General features: G+C 42.9%; 1 protein-coding gene across 2 annotated transcripts in view; it reads right to left on the reverse strand.

The window, feature by feature from the left end:
- The window catches only part of DOCK1 (dedicator of cytokinesis 1), a 532,415-nt gene that overhangs the window by 62,684 nt on the left and 443,297 nt on the right, over positions 1-26,434 (reverse strand). For both annotated transcript variants that reach the window (XM_057531553.1, XM_057531554.1), the window contains exons 33-38: positions 25,110-25,258; positions 14,755-14,840; positions 14,413-14,569; positions 8,350-8,390; positions 6,782-6,872; positions 2,550-2,669 (exon numbers count right to left, since the gene is read on the reverse strand). In XM_057531553.1, the coding sequence (XP_057387536.1) occupies positions 2,550-2,669; positions 6,782-6,872; positions 8,350-8,390; positions 14,413-14,569; positions 14,755-14,840; positions 25,110-25,258 (644 nt within the window). The remainder of the gene's footprint in view (positions 1-2,549; positions 2,670-6,781; positions 6,873-8,349; positions 8,391-14,412; positions 14,570-14,754; positions 14,841-25,109; positions 25,259-26,434) is intronic.

The following is a 26,434-nucleotide window of genomic DNA, read 5'->3' on the forward strand; positions in this document are numbered from 1 at the left end:
GTGCTCACTTTACCAGAGCCATCTTTCTGTCTCCTCCAAAACACAGAAACATGTGAGAACATTCCTTCAGCCCCTTTCTCTTTTTGCCTGTAATGCTTTATCACTTGAATTTGCTTTTTTCAAAACCAGGATTCCTCAACCTGGCCACTACTGACATTCTGGGCTGGATAGTTCTGTGTGGCGAGGGCCGTCTGCCTTGTAGGATATTGAGCAGCCATCCCTGACCTTGACCCACTTGATGCCAGTCGCATCCACACCCCCAGGCATGATAACGTGAAAGGGTCCCGGTTGAGAACCACTGTTCTAAACTGAACAGGTTCATTTTTTTCCCTCCGTATGAGACTGCTTTCGCTAAAAACAAAACCAAACCCACTTGGTTCCTCAATTTATTATTTATTGAAGGCCAGCTGTCCTGCTGTCCATGAGCACCTCTCATCTGTCCGAAATCACCCTTAAATGCTGAGTATTCACTCATTTGTTCGTGCATTCTTTCACTGATTTCTTTGTTCATCTAACAAACGCCCCTGTGTTACGTGCCCGGCTCTGTCTGAGAGTTACGTGTGTTGTGAGGGATTACACGTGTGTGGCCTCTATCTTCACAGAGCTCATGGCGTATGGGAGACTCGCTAAAGAAATACACGTGCAAATCTACTGTTGCAAATTGTGGTAAGTGCTATACAGGAAAAGAAGAGGACATTGTGGGCATCGGAGCAGAGGTGACATTAAGCTGGATGAGGACAAATGAGCCGAGGGCAGGAGCAGCAGAGGCCTGCCAGGCAGAGGCAGGAAGGGCTGGTGTGGGTGGGGACCCAGAGGGGGTGGTGTGGCCAGAATATAAGGAGCGAGGTGGGGAGGAGAGCTGAGATGTGGCTGGAGGGATCTCGGGGCCAGTGCTGTCAGAGGACGTGAGAACCCAGAATGGCCATCAGCAAAGGCACACGCTCTTTCAGCCCCAACGACCTCTGACCCTCAGGCTTCCTGGGCCTCTCTGGGGTCCCACCTCCTGTTCTGCCCCTTCCATAACACCTGATTACCCTTCTCAAAAACATAATAAGCCAGAAAGCCATCGGGGGAAGGAATGGATCCACTTTTTTAGCAGTTTGTGGAGAAACAGAATTCCCCTGGCTAAGCTAATAAAATTTTAGCAATTGGCCTTAATTGTGAAACCATCTCATTTCTATGAAGAACTATATATTCTGTTTCGCTATAGGACCAGGTGTAATTCACAGACCATTTCCAAGTGGCCTCTGGCCAATCCTCATGCTATTCTGAATATTTTGATTTTTGTCCCATGTCAAGGACCCCAGGGAATAAATAAAACACCCACGATCTTTTCAAAAGGTTTCGGTTTATGTCGACAGCCACAAAAAGGGTCAGCCATCATCCTTTCCCGATATGGGTGCTGCTGGGGGTAGAACTGGGTCCCCCACAAAAGATATGTTGAAGTCCTAACCCTTGATATCTCTGAATGTGACCTTATTTGGAAACAGGGTCTTTGGGCGTAACCAAGTTAAGATGAGGTCACACTGGATGGCGTGGGCCCTAAATCCAATAATCGGTGCTCTTAGAAGAGGAAGATTTGGACACAGTGACACACAGGGAAAAAGCCACACGAATACAGAGGCAGGAACTGGAGTGATGTGTCCACAAGCCAAGGGCTGCCGGCATCACCAGACACTAAGAGAGAGGCAGGAAGCAGATTCTCCCCCTGAATCATTCTCTCTCAGAGAGAACGGCCCTGCCGACATGCTGACTTTGGTTTTATAGCCTCCAGAACTGTGAGAGAACAGATTCCTGCCCAGTGGGTAGGCCTATGTTACCGCAGCCCTAAGAAACGAATACAGGTACCGTCGTGGAATTCTCTGTTCACTTTTCTCAAGGTTAAAAAAAAAAAAAAAGGCTGGTAACTCAGATGAGTTAAGAATCCTGATGAAGGCACAGAATGAGCTTAGAAGTCACTTTGGTGGCAGATTTTAAAAACTTCTTAACTGAAGGAGCCCCTTTTTTTTTAATAGTTACTATTTATCTGAATCACATGAACTACAGTGATGAGATCTATTACTGGCTGATTAAAATGATGGCAGGTTTCCTTTTAGTAGAAGTCAACAGGTTAAATAATTTTGTTTGAGCCAGTTAATGGAGAGGTCACCAACATGAGCGATATTGGTCTTGCTATGGGATTAATATTTTGGTGACAACAGAAAAAACGCAAACTGTCAAAGGAAAGCATTAGCTCTAACGTAGCCAGAAATTCCCCCGAATCAGTGTCCCAGCCTGGGTTCTCTCTGGCAAGGACTATGAAAATACTTGCGCTTTTCAGTCCTAACTTTCAGCAGAGCATCTACAAAAGGGTGATTGATTTTTTTTTTTGGTAGGATTTCTACTTAGAAGCGCCAGCGGGAGGGCCATGCATAAAACCTTCAGATATACAATCTGCAACAAATTTCTGGTACCACAAACACCATGTGTTAAAAAGTGTGTTTACAACGCTGCAAGAAGGTGCACACAAAGAGGAAAACACCAGGAAAACGGCATTTTTTTTTTTTTACCTTGCCTTTGTCGAAGTAGTGGATGATTTCCTGGTAGAGCCGCTCTTTCAGCTGTCCCTGTGTTGTCGCCTGGTACCCGTCCCGCTGGGTGAGGTGGGCCGCGCACACGTCCTCCGACCACTGAGGCAAAAGCAAAGCGTGAGCGGTGCCAGGTGAGGGCACGGCCAGGGCTACCGTTTCCCTACCGTCAGGTCAGAATGCACCGTAAGCCCTGAATTCGGTGTGGGCACTCGGGCCATGATTCCGGGGATCGTTGGAGGTGCTGTCATCAGGCTGTCGGGTCTGGAATTGAGGGCAGAACCTCTGTGCAGAGGCCTCAAGACGAGTGAAAGAAAGAGGAAGGCAAAGCTGGGTCTAGGTTCACACAGAAGAGAAACCCAGCGGGTTCTGGACAGCACAGAACTGTCAGCTTGCCCCTGATGCCTTGGAACCTTCCAGATGAATGAGGAACCGGGTGATCTGTGGCTGCCTCAAGTGGGGCATCCCTGGGCGGCGGCTTCAGTCCTGTGCTGCTCAACATTTTAATCAACAGCAGAAGGCACATGGATTCTGCTTACAGGTCGTAAAGAAAGCTCCTTTACAGACAGGGAGGTGTCTTGGGATCTTTGGCTCTAGGCACGTTGCCTGTCGCAAAGGCAGGGCTCGGCCAGCGTTTGTGGACGTGACAGTGGACTTATGGGATGAAGGAAGGATGCATCAAAGTGAAGGCAAGCTCATTTGACACCTAAACTCCTAGATTTATGCTCAAGAAATCAACGGCACTAAATATAGGGTTCAATAAACGTCAATATTTGGTGGGGACCTACTATGTGCAAGGCACCAGGTCAAAGATGAGTCAGAAGATGCCTGCTCCAGAGAGAGTGCTATTACAAATTAGAGCACAGTGGTATATAATAACTCTGCAGAAAAGATTTCATGGGCAATTTAAGGGCGGGAGGCAGGACGAGGGGGTCTGGGGAGGCTCCTTGGAGGAAAGAATCAGGATGGGCTCAACTCATCAGTTGGACTCAGGAGGTGGGGTCTTGACCCTGTTTTAAGACAGGACAGTGAGGATGTTACCAAGAAAGCAGCAGACTTGCAGGCTGCCTGGACCACAGGGGGGTGGGGGGGTCCCCACTGGACTCAGGGCTGGCCAGGCCACATCTGGAGCAACGGGACCAGCTGTGGTGCTACATTTTAGGGGTCATGACAAACGGACAGGAACCACTGGGGCAGAGGGCAAAGGCCCCAAGGGACAGGCCTGCAGAAGTGCAAGGCTCGCTAAGGGGCGGGCTCTCACAGCACACACCCCGTCCCACCTTCCCGAAGCCAGAGGGGCTCTGGAGCACTCCGTGCTGGACCCCAGGGCTCCAAAGAACAGGGTGAAAGGGCCATGGGGCCAGATGGGCTCTCCGGCACCTGGAGTGTCAAGTAAGAATGAGAAACCTTTACGCTGCTGCAAATTCTTTCACCTTCAAATGAGAAGTGCGTAGCCCAACCATAACTGGGAGTCACAAACTCAATTAATTGTGGCATTTTCACCACATGGCCAGATTTCTACTTTTATGGAGGGTGAAAGTAAAATTTCACATGATTCTGAAATGTAACTACAATAAGATAAATAAGAACAAGAAAGTTTGGATGCCAAATAACTTCCTTGGAGTTTAAAATCACCTAAAAAAATATTGAATGGAGAAGCAAAACTCCTTTATACCTTCCACTTAAACAATGAGTTGAAATAACTTGATTGCTAGGTGAAAGGCTGATGTTTTTATTGCCCTTGTTTTTTTTGACAAAACAGCCTTAACCAAAAAAAGAAGACCCTATTTGAGGATTTTTACTTAATGAACAAGAGTACATCAATCATGGTGAAGAATTTTCATAAAGATACAAGTAACGTTCTTTAGTATGTTGATTAACCAGCATGAATTCACATTTACTGCAATATCAAAACATATTTAGGACAAACTGCAAAATGTAATGATGTAAAAGAGATGGAGAGCGATTATGTGGCATCTAACTGGAAAATTCAAAACCCCAGTGGAAATAATAATGCAACTGGGCCGATGGATTTGGGTTGTGAAACATCCTTGTACCGTTTGTGACAAACCCGTCTGTGCTCAATAAGTGCAATGATTAAACAAATGATACTTCATACACATATATCTATTTTACATTCACACGCCCGTAGAAAAGTTTATGTACTATGAGAGAGGGTAAGGGTGACCAAGCAGCTTGTCAAGCCCATTTTAATTTCCCTGGTGTAAAAGAAATATCTTTGTAGTTTCAAAATCACCTTGTTACTAAAATTTGGGTTTCTGGGCTTCCCTGGTGGCGCAGTGGTTGAGAATCTGCCTGCCAATGCAGGGGACACGGGTTCGAGCCCTGGTCTGGGAGGATCCCACATGCCGTGGAGCAACTAGGCCCGTGAGCCACAACTACTGAGCCTGCGTGTCTGCAGCCTGTGCTCCGCAACAAGAGAGGCCGCAACAGTGAGAGGCCCGCGCACCGCGATGAAGAGTGGCCCCCGCTTGCAGCAACTAGAGAAAGCCCTCACACAGAAACGAAGACCCAACACAGCAAAAATAAATAAATAAATTAAAAAAAAATTTATAAAATTTGGGTTTCTAACAAATGAAAGCTATTAGAATTCAAAGTGGGACGGCTGGTGTGAGATGCCCCAACTGATATCTCTATCTTCATAAATGACAGTCCTTAGGAGAGCTTTATATGGTGCAAAGCCAAAGGGGTACCATGGATGACTATGGATGAGGCATTCAGATTGAAATGAGTCTCATTGTGTTTTCTTTACAAAGGACTCTTGTTTTCAGGCAAAGGTAAATCTCCACACTCCAGTGTCCCTAAAGCAGCTTATGAGTATGCATATCACACAGCTACTGGAGAGTTCAGGACTGGGCCAAGGGCTGGAAGATTCTTGCTGGGGTTTCACTGCCTAACACGGCACCCTCCTTAGTCCTCTCATCACCCAGCAGACACTGCTTAATGCTCATTTTTAATGTAATCTCATCTGGTTTCCTTTCATTCAGTTTTTGGTATGCGGGGGGCTGGCTTGAGTTTAGACACAGGATCCCTTGAATAAGCAATCTTTATGTAGGGCCACTCAACTCAGTTCTAACTCTCATAGCTGTTCCTCTTTACCTAGTTTATAATTTTTCAATTTTTTATGAGGGTATAATGGGAAAGATGATCTAGTGACTTGCTAAAGTTTTGAAGTATAAAACTAGAAGTTGTAAAGAAATTCCCTCATCTATCCACCTACCTACCCACACATCCATCCACCCACACATCCGTCCATCCACCCACACATCCATCCATCCACCCACACATCCATCCATCCATCCACACATCCATCCATCCACCCACACATCCATCCACCTACACATCAATCCACACATCCATCCATCCATCCATCAACACATCTATCCATCCACCCACACATCCATCCACCCACACATCCATCCACACATCCATCCATCCATGAATCCATCCATCCATCCACCCACACATCCATCTTGCCATCCATCAGTACAAACAACCACCCAGTTATTTACTGTGGGTCCACTCTGTATGACTGACTGGGCTGAAAATGGACACGGGGAGAGCATGAATATATTATGGCAAAACACACACACACACACACACACACCAATGTCCAAAGCTATCTGAATAACAAAAGGACACTGAGAGCTGAAAGCTGTCATGCCAGACCTATGCTGAGGGGTAACATCCCCCAGGAGAGTCAGGCAGGAAGTCCAACATGAACTGATGGACCAACAGGAGATCTCAATGGAACCGCTTAGAACGCACGAAGAGAAAAGTCATGATCTGGTCCCTACACTCTTTGATAAAATGAGAGGTGGGCTCATCCTCTCTCTTAGCTATTGTACCACAGAAGTTCCTTCTTATTGAGGTCGCCCTCCGGCATTACTGGGTCCTGTTGGCAGGAATAAAGAATCACAGAATCTCTAACTCACTGCTGGCAGACCAATGATGGGTATTTAAGATGCTCAGTGATAACCTGCTCTGACATCTTGTCCAATTTGCATTCAGGAGAGCCAGATCAATAATCAAAGTACTTCTTAATTACCTTCGTTTATGTCACTGCATTGAGTCGACATCCATAAAATCTTAAGTTCTAGGTTTACTGAAATTGGTCATGGAAAAATCAAATGTTAAATGATCTTATAATTTATAACGACAGGATCATGAAAGTATATGGTAATTTTTACTACCTTCAGAAGCTTCGCATGGAGAAGCAAGGTATAGGCTGCTTCAGTGTAGTTATCACATTCTTTGTGCAGGTCACAGAGCTTGTACAGATACCTGAGACGATAAAACATAGGTACATCCTTAACGCATCACCAAATAATTTGTGTTGAGAACTGCAAGAGCTAAATTCTACCTTCAACAGTAAATCATCTCTATACTTTCTTTTTACAATCTTCACAATGCATAATGCCTTGGAAGCTTCTAGTACACAAAGCACTAAGAAAAACCAACCAGAGTAATACACAATAGATATATTTTTAAAATTTAAGTCCTCTCTTTTCAGGACAAAACTGAAGACGGCACAAGGAGGTGGAATTATACTTCAAGGTTTCTCATTCTTGCTCATTTTTTCCAGAGTGTTCTTCATACAATTGAAATGAGAGTACACAATGTTTGATTGTGATTTCTTACATTTCTATTGAGTCCAAATATACACACACACAAAATCCATAAAAATACAAATCCATAAGAATAAAGAGCTCCAATGATCACAGCGAACGTGATCAAAAGAATTCCTCTGCCATAAAGAAATAAAGGTTGCTTTTCTAATATAAAGCAACCTACATCTTTTTTTTTGTATACACTTCTTTTCTTTTTTTAACATCTTTATTGGAGTATAATTGCTTTACAATGGTGTGTTACTTTCTGCTTTATAACGAAGTAAATCAGCTATACATATACATATATCCCCATATTTCTTCCCTCTTGCATCTCCCTCCCTCCCACCACAGCCTACATTTTGGATAAAAGAAACTGATTGTTTTCCTCAAGGTTTATTATATTCACATGGTACTGTTTTTAAAGGACAAAGTTAAAAAGTCTTAGAAATCAAAAGTTAGAAAATCATGTTTTTGTTTACTCTTTATACAAATAAATACGCTAGAGACTTAACAAAAAAAGAAAGAAAATAATGCTTAATGTAACTAATCTATCATTAAACTCTAATGCCACATGGATTATATAATTACTCTGGTCTCATAAGTGGTAATCTTACTAAAATTTGACACTGGCCCCTAAAAGTGACCAAGAAGGAGAGGGTACCAATCATAGCCCACCACCCTAGAGAAAAAGGCAAGTGAAGGAGAAAAATCCGGAAGAAAATACGAAACTTGAGAATTTGGTACCCAGGTAAGAATAGACTGAAAATTTATAATATTGCTTTATTTCTGATAAAGTTAAGACTGGACTTCTCATTTGATCATATGGCTTACTGTGAAACAATAAATCTGTGGCAGTGCCTTTTTTCTAAAGGGCCATAAAGGTCGGTCAAGAGGAACAAAAACCCTGTGAGATAATAATTTTCTTCTGAGCTGGCTAAGGATGCCCCCCACCCCAAATCTCCACATCGGCAAGGACAAACTGCACCAGGCCTGACGATACTTCTGGGAGCTCCACCAAATTCAAACTCTAGCCTTCACGATTTCCTACAAGATCAACCCCTGTGGCTATAAAACACTTTTTAGCATGGACTTGACAAACAGCAATTATCATAAACAGGTCGAGGGTGCAGACGAGCCAGATGCTCACATACCTTATATACATTTCTTCTCTTTCAATCTCTTTGTAGAAATTCTGAAAAATCAAACCACGACACTGTTTTAAGAAACCTGTTCTATAAAAGGTGTCACATACACATTAAAAATCCACAGTTCTTCAACCTGTGTCAAACACAGCCAAATGGACCCAGATCTTTGGATATGAACCATAAATTCACATAAAATGCAAAAACACCTTACACTTCTCTTCATTTTTTTTTTTTGGTTGGGGGGGTGATTCTAATGAATAAATTTCCTATACTTTAAACACTGTAGTGTGTATATGTTAATCCCAAACTCCTATTTTATCCCTGCCCCCCACTTCCCCTTTGGTAACCATGTTTGTTTTCTAAATCTGTGAGTCTATTTCTGTTTTGTAAATAAGTTCATTTGTATCATTTTTTTAGATTTTACATATAAACGATATCACATATCTGTCTTTCTCCATCTGACTTACTTCACTTAGTATGATAATAACTAGGTCCATCCATGTTGCTGCAAATGGCATTATTTCATTCTTTTTTATGGCCGAGTAATATTCCATTGTGTATATGTATCACATCTAAATAGATAGCCAACAAGAACCTACTGTATAGTACAGGGAACTATACTCAATATCTTGTCATAACCTATGATGGAAAAGAATCTATATATCCAGATATATATAGACCTGAATCACTTTGCTGTATGCCTGAAACTAGCACAGCATTGTAAATCAACTCTATTTCAGTAAAACAAAAAGGAAAATAAAAACATGCTTGGCAACAAATTTTTAAAAATTAAAAAATGAAATAAACGCTGTGATGGCTTAAATCTACTTCTGTCATTTGAAAGTCACCTATTTTCAGTTAAAACAAAGGATTACCCAAAGATATGATATCTTCACCATTCTTAACCATTGTAATCTCATTAGAAGCGCAAAAAAAATTTTGGAATAAGCATCATCAACATGATTGAAAGCGTGCTGGGTCTAGCCTCACTTACCAAGAGCCACAAGAAGGCAATGTAGCATTGTAGACCTGATGTCCAACACAGTAGCCACGAGCCACATGTATTCAAATACAAAGTCAATTTAATTAAAATTGAATGAAGTGAAAAATTCACTTCCTCAGTTGCACTTGCCACACACGTTTGAGTGCTCAATAGCCGTATGGAGCCAGTGCTACTGTCTTGAACAGTGTAGATACAGAGCATCTCCATTACCAAGAAATTTCTATCGGAAAGCACTGTTCTAGACAGACCTTCCAAAACATAGTAAGAAAACTGGTTGCTGCTTAAGAAACACCTCGTGTACGGCATTGATAGAGGAAGGTTAGTTAGCAGATTATCAACAACGGGCTAATTCTACATATTGTAAACTATTTTCAGGATGGGCATAAATATTTCTATTACAATTACATTTCTTAATGTGAAATCTCTATAAACACTCTAAAACCTTTATCGTTCACGAGGCACCAGAAAGGTGCAGAACAGTCACCTAACAAGGCCTGAGGTATGGAAACACCATTGCCACTTTCAATGTGAAATTTAGCACCTGCACACAATGTTAGAACTCTAGAATGGGGGCCTGAGATTACTAGTGAATAGCACCATCATAAAGGCATGCAATTACCCAAGAAGATGAAACAGCCTGTCTCATTTCATTAGCCAAAGAAAGACACTGCTTCCACAATTGATCTCTCCGAAAAGAAATCATAAACAAATGCAGAGAGTAAGCGGGGCGTGTTTAGAAAGACGCACCGAGATTTTCACATTTTGCAGCACCTGAGATTTGCATGTCCTCTGGTTCGTGTGCTGTGTCTGGGTAATGAGGATATTTTCAGCTGACGGCTCGGAGCGATGTAACAAAGGGAACCTACATCAAAGGCAGAGGATGAGCCCTTCACTTCCAACTCACCATTATTTACACGCTATGATTTCACACCACCCTCTTCTGCACTCCTATTTTTAATCCTTTCCTAAGCTTTTGATCATTCTCTTCTACAATTTCTCAACGGGGATATCATGCGACTTTCCTCCCTCTCTCCGAGATACGGAAGTGTCTTCTATATCCTGCCTGCTCTGCGTTCTGTTCCCTGCCTAGGACTTCAAAACCTCCCTAGAACTGAAGGAAGTTCATCTCAAATCCCAATTTCTTTATAAAACTTTTTCTTTCTTTATGTAGAAGTTCACACTGCTCGGTGCCCCACTTCTGGGCTCTGCGGGCAGCCTCCCACCCGCCATGGTCCTCTCTGCACCAGGGCTGACATCTGTCCAAGCAACCCTGTTGGGACTAGGCCCCCAATTCCAGTCCAGCGCTATGCGTTGATCTTTCAGAGCGCAAGCATTTTCACTGTATTTCAATTTTGGACTCCTTCATAACTAAGACACATCCTAAGATTTTTAGAATTCTAGTTGGAACCACCTTAATTAGCCTGTAGAGGGGCCATGAAGGACCTAACTTATGTCTGTAAAACAATGATTCTACCAATCTTGGGTATGAATACGATGATAAGTGCATAGAAGAGCCAGGTGACGCACAACAAATCATGAACCAGTAATTAAAGATTGCATGATTATGAGGTGATGATGAAATTCCACTTAATTACAAATATGCATTTTGCCTAGCAGGAACCATGATCCAGTACACATGCAGACCTGCTTGCAGAGGCGCCTCTAAAGGACCAGGCCGCTGGGCAGAATCACAGCCCCTGTCTCTCATTTTTTAATTTTAATTTGTTTTTTAAGTGACAGGGAGAGTAGGACATTAACAAGCCCACACAACTTAGAACGTTCCACTAACTCTATTAAAAAAAAAAAATAATAGTGTTGGTTTTAAAGGAAATTTTGCAATGAGCTTACATTTATTTATTGATGAATAAATCTTACGTTCTTTATTTTTTAACCTTAGGATTTCAAGGGGATTTCTGCTTAGTGATCAGTTGAGTACATTTTATATGTTTCTAGATGTATGTTTATACATCCATACTCATCTAGAGATGGAGAGACATATTCACTTCTATGAAACTCTATTTGTTTCACAAGAAAAGTACCAGGAGAAAAGGTAAAAATGGACCCGGAGGTTAGAAATATATTTATATGATTAAATGTTCTTGGCAGTGAATATTAAGAGACAGAACATCTATCTGTAAAAATCCATTTTTGTTTCTCTGTCATCCATAGATCTCTATTTTTTAAATGAAAGAATTGTGATAGTCTGGGATCCATCTTATCCTCCCCAGGAAACAGTTAAGAATAGAATACTTGACTCTTCATGGAATGATTCAGGATGTTTCAAGTTGAAGGAAGTGAATGATGTCCGATAATCTCAGGATGAGAGAGGAACACACCATAACGTCAGGAACTATGATCTCAGGTGTCCTCACAGGACCTTATTTTTCTGACCCTGATTCTGATTCTGATTCTGAGTCTGATTCTGAAAAAAGGCCCCGTTCAGAGCTTGTCACCATTTCTCCACTAGGTTTTGCATCCTGGTGAGCATGAAAGATCCTGCTTGAAACAAATAGTAGTCAATCGTCAAAGCTGGAAACCTAATCAACATAATAATAATTCTTCCTTCTGGACACAAATGGGCCTTTTGGATCCTCCTTAAAGCTCAGAGGGAGCACTAGAAAAGTATGCCCATGGTAGGGAATGTTTTTGAAAAGGTTTCTGTTTCTCTCCTGCAGAAAGACACTGATCTCTATTTCGTGTTAACCACATTGGCATCATCAAAATAAATTCCTATGGACAGACGCAAGAATGCAGGAAGACAACAGAGCAAGAGCCAGGCTCATTCCTGAACAAACGATCGAGGCCCTTACCTGGGGCAGAGCTCGCTGCTGCCCTAGCACAGTCAGGCTACAGGTGGATGGAGAGGCAAACATAGCCAGTGGGCCAGATCTCGGGGATGGACTCCAGTAACTCCTACAGTGGCCCCCGACCCTTATGATGCACATGCAAACATATTTAGGTGTTTCAAGCTCAATGATTCTTTCCTCAGCCATGTCCAGTCTATGGATAAGTCCAAAGGCATTCTTCATTCTGCAAGTGTCTAGCATTTTCTCTTTGATACTTTCTTAGAACTCCCATCTTTCAGCTTATATTACCTGTTCTTCCATAATGTCTACTGTTTCTATTAGTGCCCTTAGAGTATTTATCATGGTCATTTTAAATGCCCAGTCTGATAATTCTAAAACCTCTAAAGTCATGTCCAAGTCCAGCTCTGATGTCCTGTCTCTTCAAACTGCGCCTTTTTTTCCCTTTAAGACACCTTGTTATTTTATGTTGAAAGTGGCCATGATGTACTGGGTAAAAGGAGTCCAGTACCGGCTCCAGTGTTCGTTTCTGCTCCGGGAGGCTGTGATTCTCCGTATCACAATTTTGGGAGCAGGAGTTTTCCCTGTGGATCGAAGAAGAGTGGTTGATTTTCAGTTTGCCAGTTTTTTCCTTGTGGTGAGGAGAGGAGTAACGACTTCCTAGCTCCTTTTACATACTGGACCAGAAACCAGAAGTCCCCCGTGTTTAGATTTTCAAGGAAAAAAAAAAAAAAAAAAACTTGCTCTGGAAATGTTTATCATTGGCCAAAACGGGTTGCCCGGCCCCTGAATGTAGGGCTGAGACTGTGCGAGGTTTCAGTGGCCGGCTCGTCGTGGCAAAGCTCAGATTCGGTGTTGACAATAAAGGAGATGGAAGGTGAAAAATATTCCTTTTTGTTTATCTTTTTAATCCAAACATCTCTGGTGATTTTCAAGAATGAATGATGTGTCCTGCTCCTCCTGGCACAAAAGTCCACTCCCATAAGCTCAAAGCGCCTACAAGTCTGTATGAATGGGGGAAGTCAGGGCAGAGCAACCACCTGCTATCCAACAACCAGGTGGTGATGAGGACAACCCAGAGAAGTAAAGAGAAGAAACCAGGCACAGTGTTTCCTTGCGTTCCTGCGTTGGGACAGGCGGGGGAAATTGAGGAAAACACTACCAGGGCCAGGAGTCTGCTTGTCTAGCTTCTAGGAAGCAGCAGAGGAGGAAGACGCAGAGAGATGCAGAGAGCGCTGGAGCCAGATGTCGTGGTCACGTGGCTCCTGAGAGCCACGAGGCCAACCAGCCATGCCCTGCAGCTGAGCTTGTCGTAAAGCCTCCTAGAAGTTCATCGCCCTGAAGCATTTCCTGATGCACCACAACTACGTCAAAAACTGATGTCCACAGAACCTGAACATGTCACAGTGACAGCAGCTGTGCAAGACGCCAGTGGATGGTGGTGGTCAAGTTCACCCAAGCCATCATGTGGCCATGCACGAGTTTCTTATGGCTGCCATAACAAATTACCACAATCTTGGGGACTTAAAACAATAGCTCTGCATTCTCTTTCAGTTTTGGAGGCCTGAGTCTGAAATCCAGGTGGCAGCGGGGCCACATGCCCTCTGAAGGGACTAGGGGAGCTTCCTTCCTGCCCCTTCCAGCTTCCAGTGGCTCCAGGTGTTCCTTGGCTTGTGGCCACGTCACTCCCATCTCTGCTCCTCTCTTCACGTGGTCTTCTGCTCTGGGTCTCTGTCTTCTCCTTTTCTGTCTCTTATAAAAATACTTGTCATTGGATTTAGGGCCCACCTGGGTAATCCGGGACAGTCTCATCTCAAGATCTTTGACTTAATTACATCTGCTAGGAGCGTTTTTTTTCCAAACAAGGTCACGTTCACAGGTTCTGAAGATTAGGATGTGGACCTATATTCCGGAGGCTACCATTCGACCCACTACAGGCCATGTTTACAGTCTCCTAGTAATGAAACACTTAGGATCTGTCATCCGGAAGGGTGCTCCCCTGATTACAAAATAAGGTGGCTCATCATTCTGAACCAGGGTAAGAACAGTGTGAAAACACCCAGAAGGAAGATGATCGCTGACGTGCTTAAAGCAGATATGCAAACAGTTCTTTGTTCCTCCTTCCCTCCCACAGCCAAGGAAACAGGCAAAGCATGCTGTGTCCTGCTCTGCAAAGCTCCGTGGCCAGCTTTCACAAGGCTTTGAACTTCTGGTTCAATCTCCGGCTTCCTGGGAAGACCGGGTATTTAACTTTTCACTCACCAGCACGTTGACAGTGCAGCTCATGCGATTTTCTTTGTTCTCATCATGCATGATGGTTCTGTAATCCAAAAGTCTTTCCATCAGGTGCACGACGAGCTTTACAAAAGTTTCTCCCGTTTTGGCGAGGTATTTGTGCTTCCTGCAGTGCTCTAAGAGACTGAAAAATAATTACACACCCCTTGTTAATCACATTCAGCAAAAGAAACGTGACTGAGGTGCAATTTAAAATATTTTCCATTATTAACACTTTTTAAATTATCTCTGGGCTACAAAGTTCATTGTCGTCTAATTACAGTCTCTGTCCCTATTCTGACATAAATCCCACTGTTAATCAACACTTACATTTTATCAAATAACACTTTGTACTGCTCATCGCCTCTACCTCCTTCCACTTCATGATCCAGCTTGGTGATGATCTCATTTTCAAACTATAATTAAACAGAGAAAGCGTAAATAATCAGCATGGTGGATATTTCATTTCGTGACTTGAGCATCAATAATACATAAATCGCTGACAGATCATCATCGGAGAGTTGCCCTACACCTTTGAAGCCTGATTTCATTTAAGAGTTGTCCTTCCCGGGGCTTCCCTGGTGGCGCAGTGGTTGAGAATCTGCCTGCCAATGCAGGGGACATGGGCTCGAGTCCTGGTCTGGGAGGATCCCACATGCCGTGGAGCGACTGGGCCCGTGAGCCACAACTACTGAGCCTGCGCGTCTGGAGCCTGTGCTCCGCAACAAGAGAGGCCGCGATGGTGAGAGGCCCACGCACCGCGATGAAGAGTGGCCCCCGCTTGCTGCAACTGGGGGAAGCCCTCGTATAGAAAATGAAGACCCAACACAGCCAAAAATAAATAAATAAATTTAAAGTCCAAATTAAAAAAAAAAAAAGAGTAAATGCTGAAATAATGCATGATGAGGATTGAATTAAAAAAAAAAAAAAAAAGAGTTGTCCTTCCCAAACTCCTGGGGGTTTCTGATGAGCCCCTGTCACAGGGGGAATCTTTCATTTTCCTTCCCTGGTTAATGAAGCCTTGATGCATATTCTGATCACAGGAGCAAGAGCCAGAGAAAGACAGACAAAGAAACTATAGGGAAGAAAAATCAAGGAGCAACATGAAAAAACATCCCAAATTTCATCTTCATGAACAAGTAACAGTTAAAAGAGCTCCTTGGTTCTTGGAAAAGAACAGATGCTGTGTCACTTGCCCGCAGAGTTCTCTGCAATCTGAAAACAGGCAAAGGGCCACTTCCCTGCCATTCCTAGATGGATCCTAGTGAAATACCTCACTCTGGGTGAAAAACAGAATAAAAAACAAGAGGGCAATGCCTTTCAGACAGACCAGCAGACACCTCAAAAAGGTCCATCCCAGGCCTTTCCTTGAATTCCCCAAAGCTTCTGATTGGATTTCCAGAATATCATGGTGGGAAAGGGTCCTCACAACTGATGGTCTCTCTGTCTCATGCTTTCAGGAAAACTCTAAATTCTGGAGAAGAGCGACTCTCTAAAATGTTGTCACAGAGGTCATGGACGCCATGGCCGATCAGGCTGGAAATAACTACCTCAATAATGATGGACGTGCATCCCCATCCTTGCTGCCCAGTCCCCCATCCCCGGCAGAATTCAGAGCCACCTCAGTACTGGGACTCTGGCCAGGTGAGTGCCCCTGTTGCAAGGGGGTCCTGCAGTTACTCATGGATGTGGGCCAGGTAGGAAGAAGGGGCTGCAAGAGCTTTAGCTCCCTAGAGATGGCGGCACCCACGCTGAACTGAAAGAAGATGGGCAAAGGAGGAATTGAAGGAAACAACAGCTGAATTCAGGGTTCACAAAGCAAGCAGACCATGGCATGCATGCAAGGGTCTCTGGGATCCCTTTTTTTAAAAAACATTTTATTGATGTATAGTTGATTTACAATGTTGTGTTAATTTCTGCTGTACAGCAAAGTGACTCAGTTATACATATATATATATATTCTTTTTCATTTTCTTTTCCATGATGGTTTATCACAGGATATTGAATATATAGTTCCCTGTACTATACAGTAGGACCTTTTCATTTATCCATTCTCTATATAATAGTTTGCGTCTGCTAATCCCACACTCCCAATCTTTCCCTCCCCCACCCCTCTCAAGTCTGTTCTCTATGTCTGTGAGTCTGTTTGTTTCGTAGATAGGTTCATTTGTGTCACAATTTAGATTCCACATATAAGCGTTATTAGATGGTATTTGTCTTTCTCTTTCTGACTTATTTCACTTTGTATGATCATCTCTAGTGGGATCCCTGTGAAATATATGCTCAGATGTTGCTTCCCCAGGCAACTATTACTCGGATCCCATAAGAATTTAAGCTGCGCGAGAGAAAGAATTTTCTTCTCTCTTGGTCACTGCTGTATTCCCAACTCCTAGGACAGCACCTGACACGGATACTCTAATGGGATGAATGTGCTATGTGCACATAAATTATTGGATAGAGTTGGTGTTACACTGAAGCTGGGGAGGGCTGAATAGGGTCCCAAAGGAGTCGGCCAGTAGGTTGCTAATACACAACCTGCTCTCTTGGCCACACAAGCCAAGTGGTGAACACATTCACCGAAGTGCTTGTAACAGGTCCATCAGGCACCGTCTACTGCACTGGGGACCCAGGGCACAGCTGCTGCAGTGTCACCTGGTTGTGGACCCTGGGAAGCAGAAGGCAAGGGGGCTGGTGAGACCCAAGGAGGGGTCTCAGAGCGTGACCTTGATCAGGGCACGCTGCCTGAAGCCACAATTTCATCACGCTACAGATGAAACAAAGGCTTAAAACAGGACTGGAGAGAAGTACTGATTCTTGCTTGACATCAAGGACTCAGCAACATCACAAAAACTAGGACTTCAGTGAATCCCTGCAATTCTCTGCTCCGTTGCCTCCTCCCCCAAATAAACACCCTCTTCGATTCTGTTGGGCTTAAGAAGTTCAGGGATTTTAGGAACAGAGGAAAAAGCATAGTTCTATTGAAGAAGAAAGCATGAGTTGCTTTCTTTTTGTTCACCTGAGATCTCATGATAAGGACTTTTACTATATAATAACAACCTTTGGATACTAACCCGCTATTACTCTGTTCCTTACAGAAGAAAATTCTGCAAAAGGCGGTTCTTCTTGGAAACTAGCACAAGAGAGATGGCTTGCCACTAGACCAAAAGTTGGCAGCCCCTCTTCCGTGATGGGAATGCCAAATATTAACTGGTGAGTGCTGATTCTTCAGAAGAAATAATCGAGAGACAAAATAAGACTAAATTTAATTAAAACACATGATTCAATTCCACACATGTTTAAGGAGCATACAACAAAGGCGGCTTAGAGAATGAAGAAAAACATACCTTATCCTAACATTGGCAAGCACACACTGGCATTTCAAATTGCTCATCTCTAGTTAATCAGAAGGTATTTGAATTCGGAGTCTACTTTCTGGAAATGGCATGTTTTCTCTGCTTCCACATAAACCTCACTGTCACAAACAAGGGCAATAAAGGAAGCTCCAGCTCCTTAAGTATGCTGCTTATCAAATTTTGACTGATGAATTTAATGTTTTCTAAAAAAGAGTGGATGAATGATAAGTAAATCAGAAGAACACAGCTGATTCTAATTTTACTAACCTCTAGTCTAAACTCTGTAATTTGCACAAACACCTGGCAACCCTACTCCGTTTATCAGCAAGGATTCAATTCCACAGATCTGCAGCCAGCCTCGAATTCTAGGGCCTTCGTTAATTTTTACAAAATATACTAGAATCAGTTTGCTCCTGTGCTGTGAACTGTTATCATAATCAGAATTAAATGATCCTGTCCAAATAAATTGGAGAAAGTAAGTCTGAGAGAGGAGAGCTGGTTTTATAAAAATTATGCTTATTACCTTACTTGTAAATGCATGCTGTCTGGTGATTTGCAAAAGGATTCTCTATGGTTAGGATAAAATCAGCAAGGGTTTACTGTGTTGTTCAAAAGGTAGCAGAGACTCACTCATGTGGTAAGCAAAATCATTATCTTTTCTGAAACACTAATATGGCTTCGAAAAGATCCACAGGGTGCCCAACTTAAAATATTGAGCAGAGCATCTCTAAGCATCTGATACCAGCAGCCCTCTGAGAATATGAAACATAAGAGGCCACGTATATAGGGCTTTTCAGAAGGTTGCTATTAAGTTGAACACAGTGGAGGATGTCTGGGTGGTGGTCGTGGAGCCATGCTCTCAGGGGTCATGTATTAACATCATCGTTAATTCATTTAACTTAGAAAGAACCACTGCTTTCACCACTCAGTGCCACTGTGAACCACAGGTTATTGGCTCCAATTTAGGAGATCATGGATTGAAGGGTCTCAGCAGTGGATAATCCAAAAGCCAGTTCTCCTTGGTTTGGAATGCTTCATTTCTGTTGGGGCTTAGATTTACCATTCTTGCTATAACGCGTTTATAAGTGTATAAAAACCAGGCTTGCATTCTCCAGGCATCCAGGGACACATTTACAGAAGAGATCTGGGGTTATGTCAGAGCAAGGGAGGACCAGGATGGAAAGGTTTGCACAAATAACTCACCACATGGGTAAAGTGCTTAGAGGTTACCAAGAGCTGGGAGAAAGCTGAGCTCTAGGACTGCGGTCAGCTTAGTGCATTAGCTAAAGGGTTTCTTTCGAAACCCTTTATTAATAACCCTAAATAATAACCTAAATAACCCTAAATTATTCGCAAATAATCCTGGGTGCAGGCATGCTTCTTTTTATTGCGCTTTGCATTACCGCGTCTTTTACAAATTGAAGGTTTGTGCATTGAGCAAGTCTACTGGTGTCATTTTTCAAACAGCATTTGCTTACTTTGTGTCTCTATGTCATATTTAGGTAATTCTTGCAATATTTCAAACCCTCCAGCAGCCCTTACGGCTCGCTGAAGGCTCAGATGATGGTTAGCATTTTTCAGCAATAAAGTATTTTTTTACTTTTTAGCAATGAAGTATTTTTAATTAAGGTATTGCTTTTTTAGACATAATACTGTTGCACACTTAAGAGACTACAGTATAGCATAAACAACTTTTATATGCACTGGGAAACCAAAAACTTCATGTGATTCGCTTTATTGAGATTTCCCTTTATCGCGGTGGTCTGGAAGCAAACCTACAATATCTCCTGGGTCTGCCTGTACGGGTGCACTTCGCCCTACTTTCTGTTTTTTAAGAAAAGCTTGTCACAAGGTTCGGGAGGTAGGACCATGGTTTTAGACCACCCCGTAGTATTAGAGAGCTCGGGAAATTAGATTCTCTTTGGCTCTGCACCCCCCGTTGGAATTGTCCAATCCAACAGCACTGCAGAACCATGACTTTCTCTTCAGCAGCACTGGAGGGGCTGCGGGGGAGAAAGTCACTGAACTGTGTCTGTGTGGGTCACATGGCCAAGAAGAGGGCACTGGCCTGGCACAGAGCGGCCTGCTTCTCTGACACCTTTGGGGCTCCGGGCTCACATGTTGACACCCGAAAAGTAACTGAGCCCCCCAAATCTATCACTCAGCCTTTAATCCTTGTACTCAGACACACTAATATTTTGATGTATATTGCATTCCTCTTGCTTAACCACTCTGTAAACTTAATTACACACTTAATTAACCTCTGGCACTCCATATCCCACCTTCTAAAATCCCCACATCCTTCTACGTCTAACAAGCGGGCAGCTCAGTGACCTTGAAGCTTCTGTGAAATACTCATGAGCCTAGAGGCCCCAAGCCCCAGACCTGCAGCAGCCTGGCGGGGAAACTGACTGCTACACCTGGCAACACCTCGGACAGGTGTAGCTGTGCCCCACTGCTATACAGCCCAGACCGAGGATTGACTTTAGGGCTGTATTCACTGACAGTGGACTCCAGGAACAAGTTCACACAGTAAGTCCTGTTGGTTAAAGGAGATTATGGGAGTCTAGGCATCTCTTTGTTGGAGAGCTTTTCTAATAGGATTCAATGTCATCAGAACTCTCAGAGTCCAGGGTATTATTTTCCATGATCTCTTGGACCACTTTTGGGTCTGGGGTTCAGTGAAATAAAAGCCTAATTCTTGGGCCATATTTCCCCTCTAATCATCCAAAACGACAGAATCAAGTATTATTTTTTAAATGAAAGCAAAAACAAACCAATCAACAAAATCCTAATGAACTGAAGAATAAACAAGATAAGATATAGGGGTATATGGGTAGCTGATTCACTTTGTTATAAAGCAGAAACTAACACACCATTGTAAAGCAATTATACTCCAATAAAGATGTTTAAAAAAAAAAAGAATATACAAGATAAAATCACCACCAAACTTATTCACATTCATATTACAGTTCAAAATATATTGGCTTTGCCACCAAGTGGCAGAAGCTGCCAGCATCCACTTGGGTTATTCAATTATTTGCTTAAGGTTACCAGCCTGGGTAGTAGGAAGAGATTATTCAAACAGGAACTTGGAAACATTGCAGACACAAAGATTACTCACATTCTAATATTTTTACAACTGAATAGGAATTTCTGGAAGTTGTGGAGCATTTTGCTGACCCTCACGAAGATGGCAGAAAATAGCTCCATGATTGAAAATATTACTTTGCTGTGGAGCCTTTTCCATCCCATCCTTACGAATGGTCTAAGAGCCCAAATAGTCATTCGCTGCAATTCTCAGCTGTTAGTTCTATATTTTCCAAAGACATAACAAATGCATTTCTTTAAAAAGGTGCTACGAGAGAATTTAAAGGTATGCTTTTCTTCTGAAGCAAAAGCCAGTGAGGCTAAGACTCAGAATGGTACTCATTTGGGGGGCAGGGATCTCAGTGAGATGGGGGAAGCGTTAGTTAAGGCTCGTCTTGTGGTTACATGGCTCAGCTGATCCTCTGGATGATGTAAGAGGCCCTAAGACAAGGGCGCCCCCAAACCTCTCCGTGCGAGCTGGGCAGATCCTGAAATCTTCACACATAAGGTCTCTCCTTTGGAAAAAAACAAAACAACAAAACAAAAAAACCCCCAAGATTTCCCAAGGTCCTCAGTTTCAGGGTAATCACGCTACTCTGGGATCTCTGGGGTTGGGGTAGGGTAGGGTGGGAATGGGGGACAGTGGCTGACAGTGAACACACCTGCAGGGATGACTTGAAGATCGGACGCATGCCAAGGAAAGTGAGAAGAGAATGTATCCACTGGGACTAATGCACTGGAGGGAAGCAGGCTCTAAAAAAGCAAGGCTACGTCACATGTTCAAAACACTAAAGTTCTGTAAAGATGAAAAACCTTCATCTTCCCCTAACTCCATTAGGTTTGCACATCTGCTGTGAAGGTAGAGCCAGTTTAAGCCTTGTTCATATGACTAATAAGGCTGGATAATTGGACTCCATCCTAGGAGCTCCCTGGATGGAGGCGGGGAAGGCTGTGCCCTGCTGTTCTGTGCATGTGCAGCTACACATATTCACCAGCATCAGCGACAAGGAACAGAGGGCATGCCTTGTGCTTCAGGACAGCAGCCACTGGAGGATGAGAGTTGAACTGAGAACAGAAGGGAGTCAGAAAAGATACAGCAAGTCGAGAGACAAATGCTGTGGTCCAGGACAGCAGCCACTGGAGGATGAGAGTTGAACTGAGAACAGAAGGGAGTCAGAAAAGATACAGCAAGTCGAGAGACAAATGCTGTGGTCCAGGACAGCAGCCACTGGAGGATGAGAGTTGAACCGAGAACAGAAGGGAGTCAGAAAAGATACAGCAAGTCAAGAGACAAATGCTGTGGTCCAGGAGAGCCCTGGGATAGGGGGTGAGGGAAGCAGACGGACACTGGGGATGAGACAGAGGAAGAACCCACAAGTCATTGCAACCCACCATGGAGGCCAAGAGAGCAAGCCAAGGCGAGGCCAGTGGGACTGGACCCGTGAACCGAATGACAAGGAGCCAGGCAGAAAAGGGGATGATGGGGAAGCAGCAGAGCTGGGAAGGATGACGTCACGTGGCATCCACGTGGCCTCCCGTGGGAGGCTGAGATAGGTCAATAGAAAAACTGAGATGTCTCAACGAAAAGGAAATTGATCATTTCGCAATTCACCAGAACACATTAATATGGCAGGGAGATTTTTTTTCAGAAGTTTTCGTTTTTCTGCCTTGATCTTTACCTTCGAGGTGTTCTACCACCTGTCTGTGAGGGTACAAGCAGATGACAACACAATGAACAAATGGCCAAGGATTCTTCACCAAAAAACTCGAGCAGCTGTTTACACTTAGCCCGAATGTGGGTTCTTTTTTTGTGGACCTTTGTCTTCATGTTTGTGTTTTTATTTACACATGTCCAAGTGAGGCATGTTTTAGGCTAAGGAAGTTGTTGTGAGGTGGAATTAAATGGGTGTAACTACTTCATGGTACGACTTAAACCATTTGGTTTTCTGGAAAGATGTCTCATGCTGTTGGGACAGATTCCGAAGCCACTACTGGGCACAGAGTGTTGAGAATGGAGGCAAAAATGCTGTGACTCTTGTCAACTTTGGGCCATTTACTGACAAACCTGAGAGCTCTGTGAACTGGAGAAAATGAAGCACATGCGCATAAGACAGTTATAAGACATTTTAAAACTATGGTGAAACAGGAGTGAGACAATGAATGGGAGGATGAGAACAATTCCGAAATCAAACTCTCAATTCCAACGGCCCTTATTTTGACCCAAAGACTCCTTGAAAGAATGACAACTGACATAATGTTTTAAAGGTTTTTGATCTTACATTCCTGGGCTAGTAACATATATCTATATAAATACATTTTTCTCCTTTACCTGATTCCTTAATTTAATAGCATCTTTCCATAAGGTCCTTCTTTGAGGCTTGATTCATACAAAATTCAAAACATCTGATGCATTTGCAGCCTAGGGAAGAGCATTTTAAATTACAGTTCCTAGTTCTGGTGAGTTGGCAGTGAGACGGGGCCATGATTTCGTGCCGGTGGCAGTAGGGATGGGTCACATCTTATGGCAATAAGATCAATTAGCAGTAATGTCAAAAGTCACAAAAAATAATTTGAATCAGCAATTGCATTTTTGAGACTGTACAACAGGAAAACTTTCAAAAGAAATTCAAGCTACATGCATGATTATGTTCACCGCATATTTATTCATAGTAGTGAGTACAACCTAAATGCCCCACTAAAGGGGATAGATCAGAAAGGATGAGGCCACTCATTCTATGAAATGTTACACCATCCTCGAAATCATGGTAACTACGCTGCAGTCGAGGAAAATGTCCTTGATATATTGACAAACAAGAAGAACAACGTTCACAAAAAGGGGACAATGTTTATGACGTGACACCACACGTGTACAAAGGCTGATGGTGAATCCGAGAAACCAAACCAAACGAGTTGCTCTTTCAAAATAGTCTAATTTTACAAATAAATAAATGTAAGGAAATCTTCCTCACCCAAAAGGAAGAAAGAAAAGAAGGAAAGAAGGAAGGAAGGAAGGGTGGGCTTTATGGGTTTGATTTTATATCTTACAACAGCTCTTTCGAATAGATTCTATTTCATACCAATTTTACAGCTCTGAGCTGGAGACATAAAGATGGTCGGTGATCTGCTCAAGACCCAGGTGGTTCCTGAGTGAGCAGGGCTTTAGGGTCTACCCAGACTTCAGCGTCTGAATGCCATGCTTGCTCACAGACAGGGCTTCTTTGGGCTTTGTATCTGTCTTTTGTTCTGGGAAATTGTAAAATTGCTCTTCGTGGCTACTAGCTTCATGCAATAATGATGAAGACTGACCAATTAAAGCCTATAAACTATTCAAAGTTTCTGAAACTGGAAAGTACAAAAGTGAGGAAGGAAAACCTCCTCTTTAAATATTAGATCTCACTAAAATCATGTTACCTTGATTGATGCAGTTTTGATTTCCATTCACTATAGGAATTTCTCTCTAAATTCCTCAAAAATTTATGTAAAATGCTTAGTACATTAACTCCCCTGAATCACTATAATATTTTAACAGAGGTCGTTTTCAATTTAGAGGACCCCCTATCTCTGGGTTTTTCTCTTGCCTCCTGCAAAGCATCATAACCAAACCATGAGTACACAAAGGAGGAATCCATTGTATGTGCATGTGTGTGGGCCTGTGCGTACCCACCCAGGAATCCATAAACACCATACTTATCCAGGGAAGGAGATTTTGTTCCTTCTCACATATCAATTATTCAGATTTTGTCCTTCATGTTGATACAGGATGTTTCTAGCACTTCACATACACTTTCTTTATGGAATTTTCAGCAGTTCCATTGCACAGGTAAAAAGACCAAGGCACACACTTAAAATAAAGGCAAAGACTTTACACTTAAAAATAACGTAACTCAGTAAGAAGCAGCCAGTCTGACAGAATACAGAAACATCTGATCAAAAGCTCTAGTGCACATACAAAGGAGGGCCAGAGAGAGAGTTTTACCCAGTTTTAATGTGTCAGTAAATCCACTTAAAAGTAAGTAAAAGCTAAAAATGGAGAACGACATTCTCTAAAGACGAGAGTGATCCTCCCTAAGAATGACAGGCTTCTTCCACAAGGAGAGTCTAGGACTTTTCTCTCTTAAGCTGTAGGGAATTATGTTTTCCATATTCAGCATGTGTAACTGGAGAACCATCTATACGTCTCAAGGTACCCAGGCTTGTCCCCCTTTTCTCTCCAAGCCACTTACTGCACACCCACGTCCTTACCATCTGGAAGCTTCGGGTGGAATGGAATTCACACTGCATCATGTCAAAGAAGATGGGGATGGTGGCTTTGCGAAGCTCTGTCTCAGGAATCAGTGTCATTTCTAATATTGGGCCGACCATTTCTGGAATGAACTTTATCTTGTGTTGACCTTGAATAAAGAAGTGCATTATTCAGAAATGTTTTAAAAAAAGGATTCTGAAATGAGCTTCAACGGACAGAAACAAAACTACACAGATCATTGTGATTCTGAATGCTAGGATCTTGGGAATATGTATCCATTTCTCACCTACAGGCAACAATTTTGAGTGTGTCCAGCCTTTAGTATAAGAAGTGAACTGTATTCCAAATAGTGTAAGTGAAGCTGTTAAAAAAAAAATCTACCCAATATAAGGCCTGCAGTCATGATTTGTCTGTTACTGACGATAAATGCCATTTCACAAACAGACAATTACATCACACACATCGGGGCGTGAGCAGCTTACGGGTACCCAGTTTTGGAAAGAGCAGGGCTGGGAGACAGGACCCTTGGCATCTCATTTTATGAATAATGAACAAGAGCTGATAAAGTGAAGGGGTTAGGGCAGGTGGTCTCTTGGGCCCTTTCTGTCTGCAACGTCATATGAAAAAGAGTTTACTATTTGGAACCTCTGTAAATAACGTCGAGGGATCTCTATAACATTCCGAGTGACTGATCAGAGAAATCAAAACCAGACCTCAGAATGTGAAGCTGTGAAAATAGAAAGGATTCTGCCTTTTTTGACTTACTATTTGATTGGATAATGCTTGTTAAAATAGCTACTTTATTAATCTTATACCCCACCTATCTTGTCCAGATATGATTTTTAAAGCGTAAGATTATAATACTCATTATGATTCACAAGGACAATAGTGTATGCTTAAAAACAACTTTTGAGAAAACTTTTCAAAAGTTGTTTTTAAGCACATACTACTGCCCCTATGATTAATAATGAATATTATAAAATTAGCTAACACTTACTAAGTACGACTACATGCCAAGCCTCATAGAAAGAGTCTCACTGAATTCTCAACATAATTTTGTGAGACGGCTACCATTCCTCTCCTCTTTTTAAAAAACAGACCGGGGGCTTCCCTGGTGGCGCAGTGGTTGAGAATCTGCCTGCCAATGCAGGGGACACGGGTTCGAGCCCTGGTCTGGGAAGATCCCACATGCCGTGGAGCAACTGGGCCCGTGAGCCACAACTACTGAGCCTGCGCGTCTGGAGCCTGTGCTCCGCAACAAGAGAGGCCGTGATAGTGAGAGGCCCGCGCACCGCGATGAAGAGTGGCCCCCGCTCGCCGCAAC

The sequence above is a fragment of the Balaenoptera acutorostrata genome, chromosome 16, assembly GCF_949987535.1.
Source record: "Balaenoptera acutorostrata chromosome 16, mBalAcu1.1, whole genome shotgun sequence".
In the NCBI taxonomy this organism is placed as follows: domain Eukaryota; kingdom Metazoa; phylum Chordata; class Mammalia; order Artiodactyla; family Balaenopteridae; genus Balaenoptera; species Balaenoptera acutorostrata.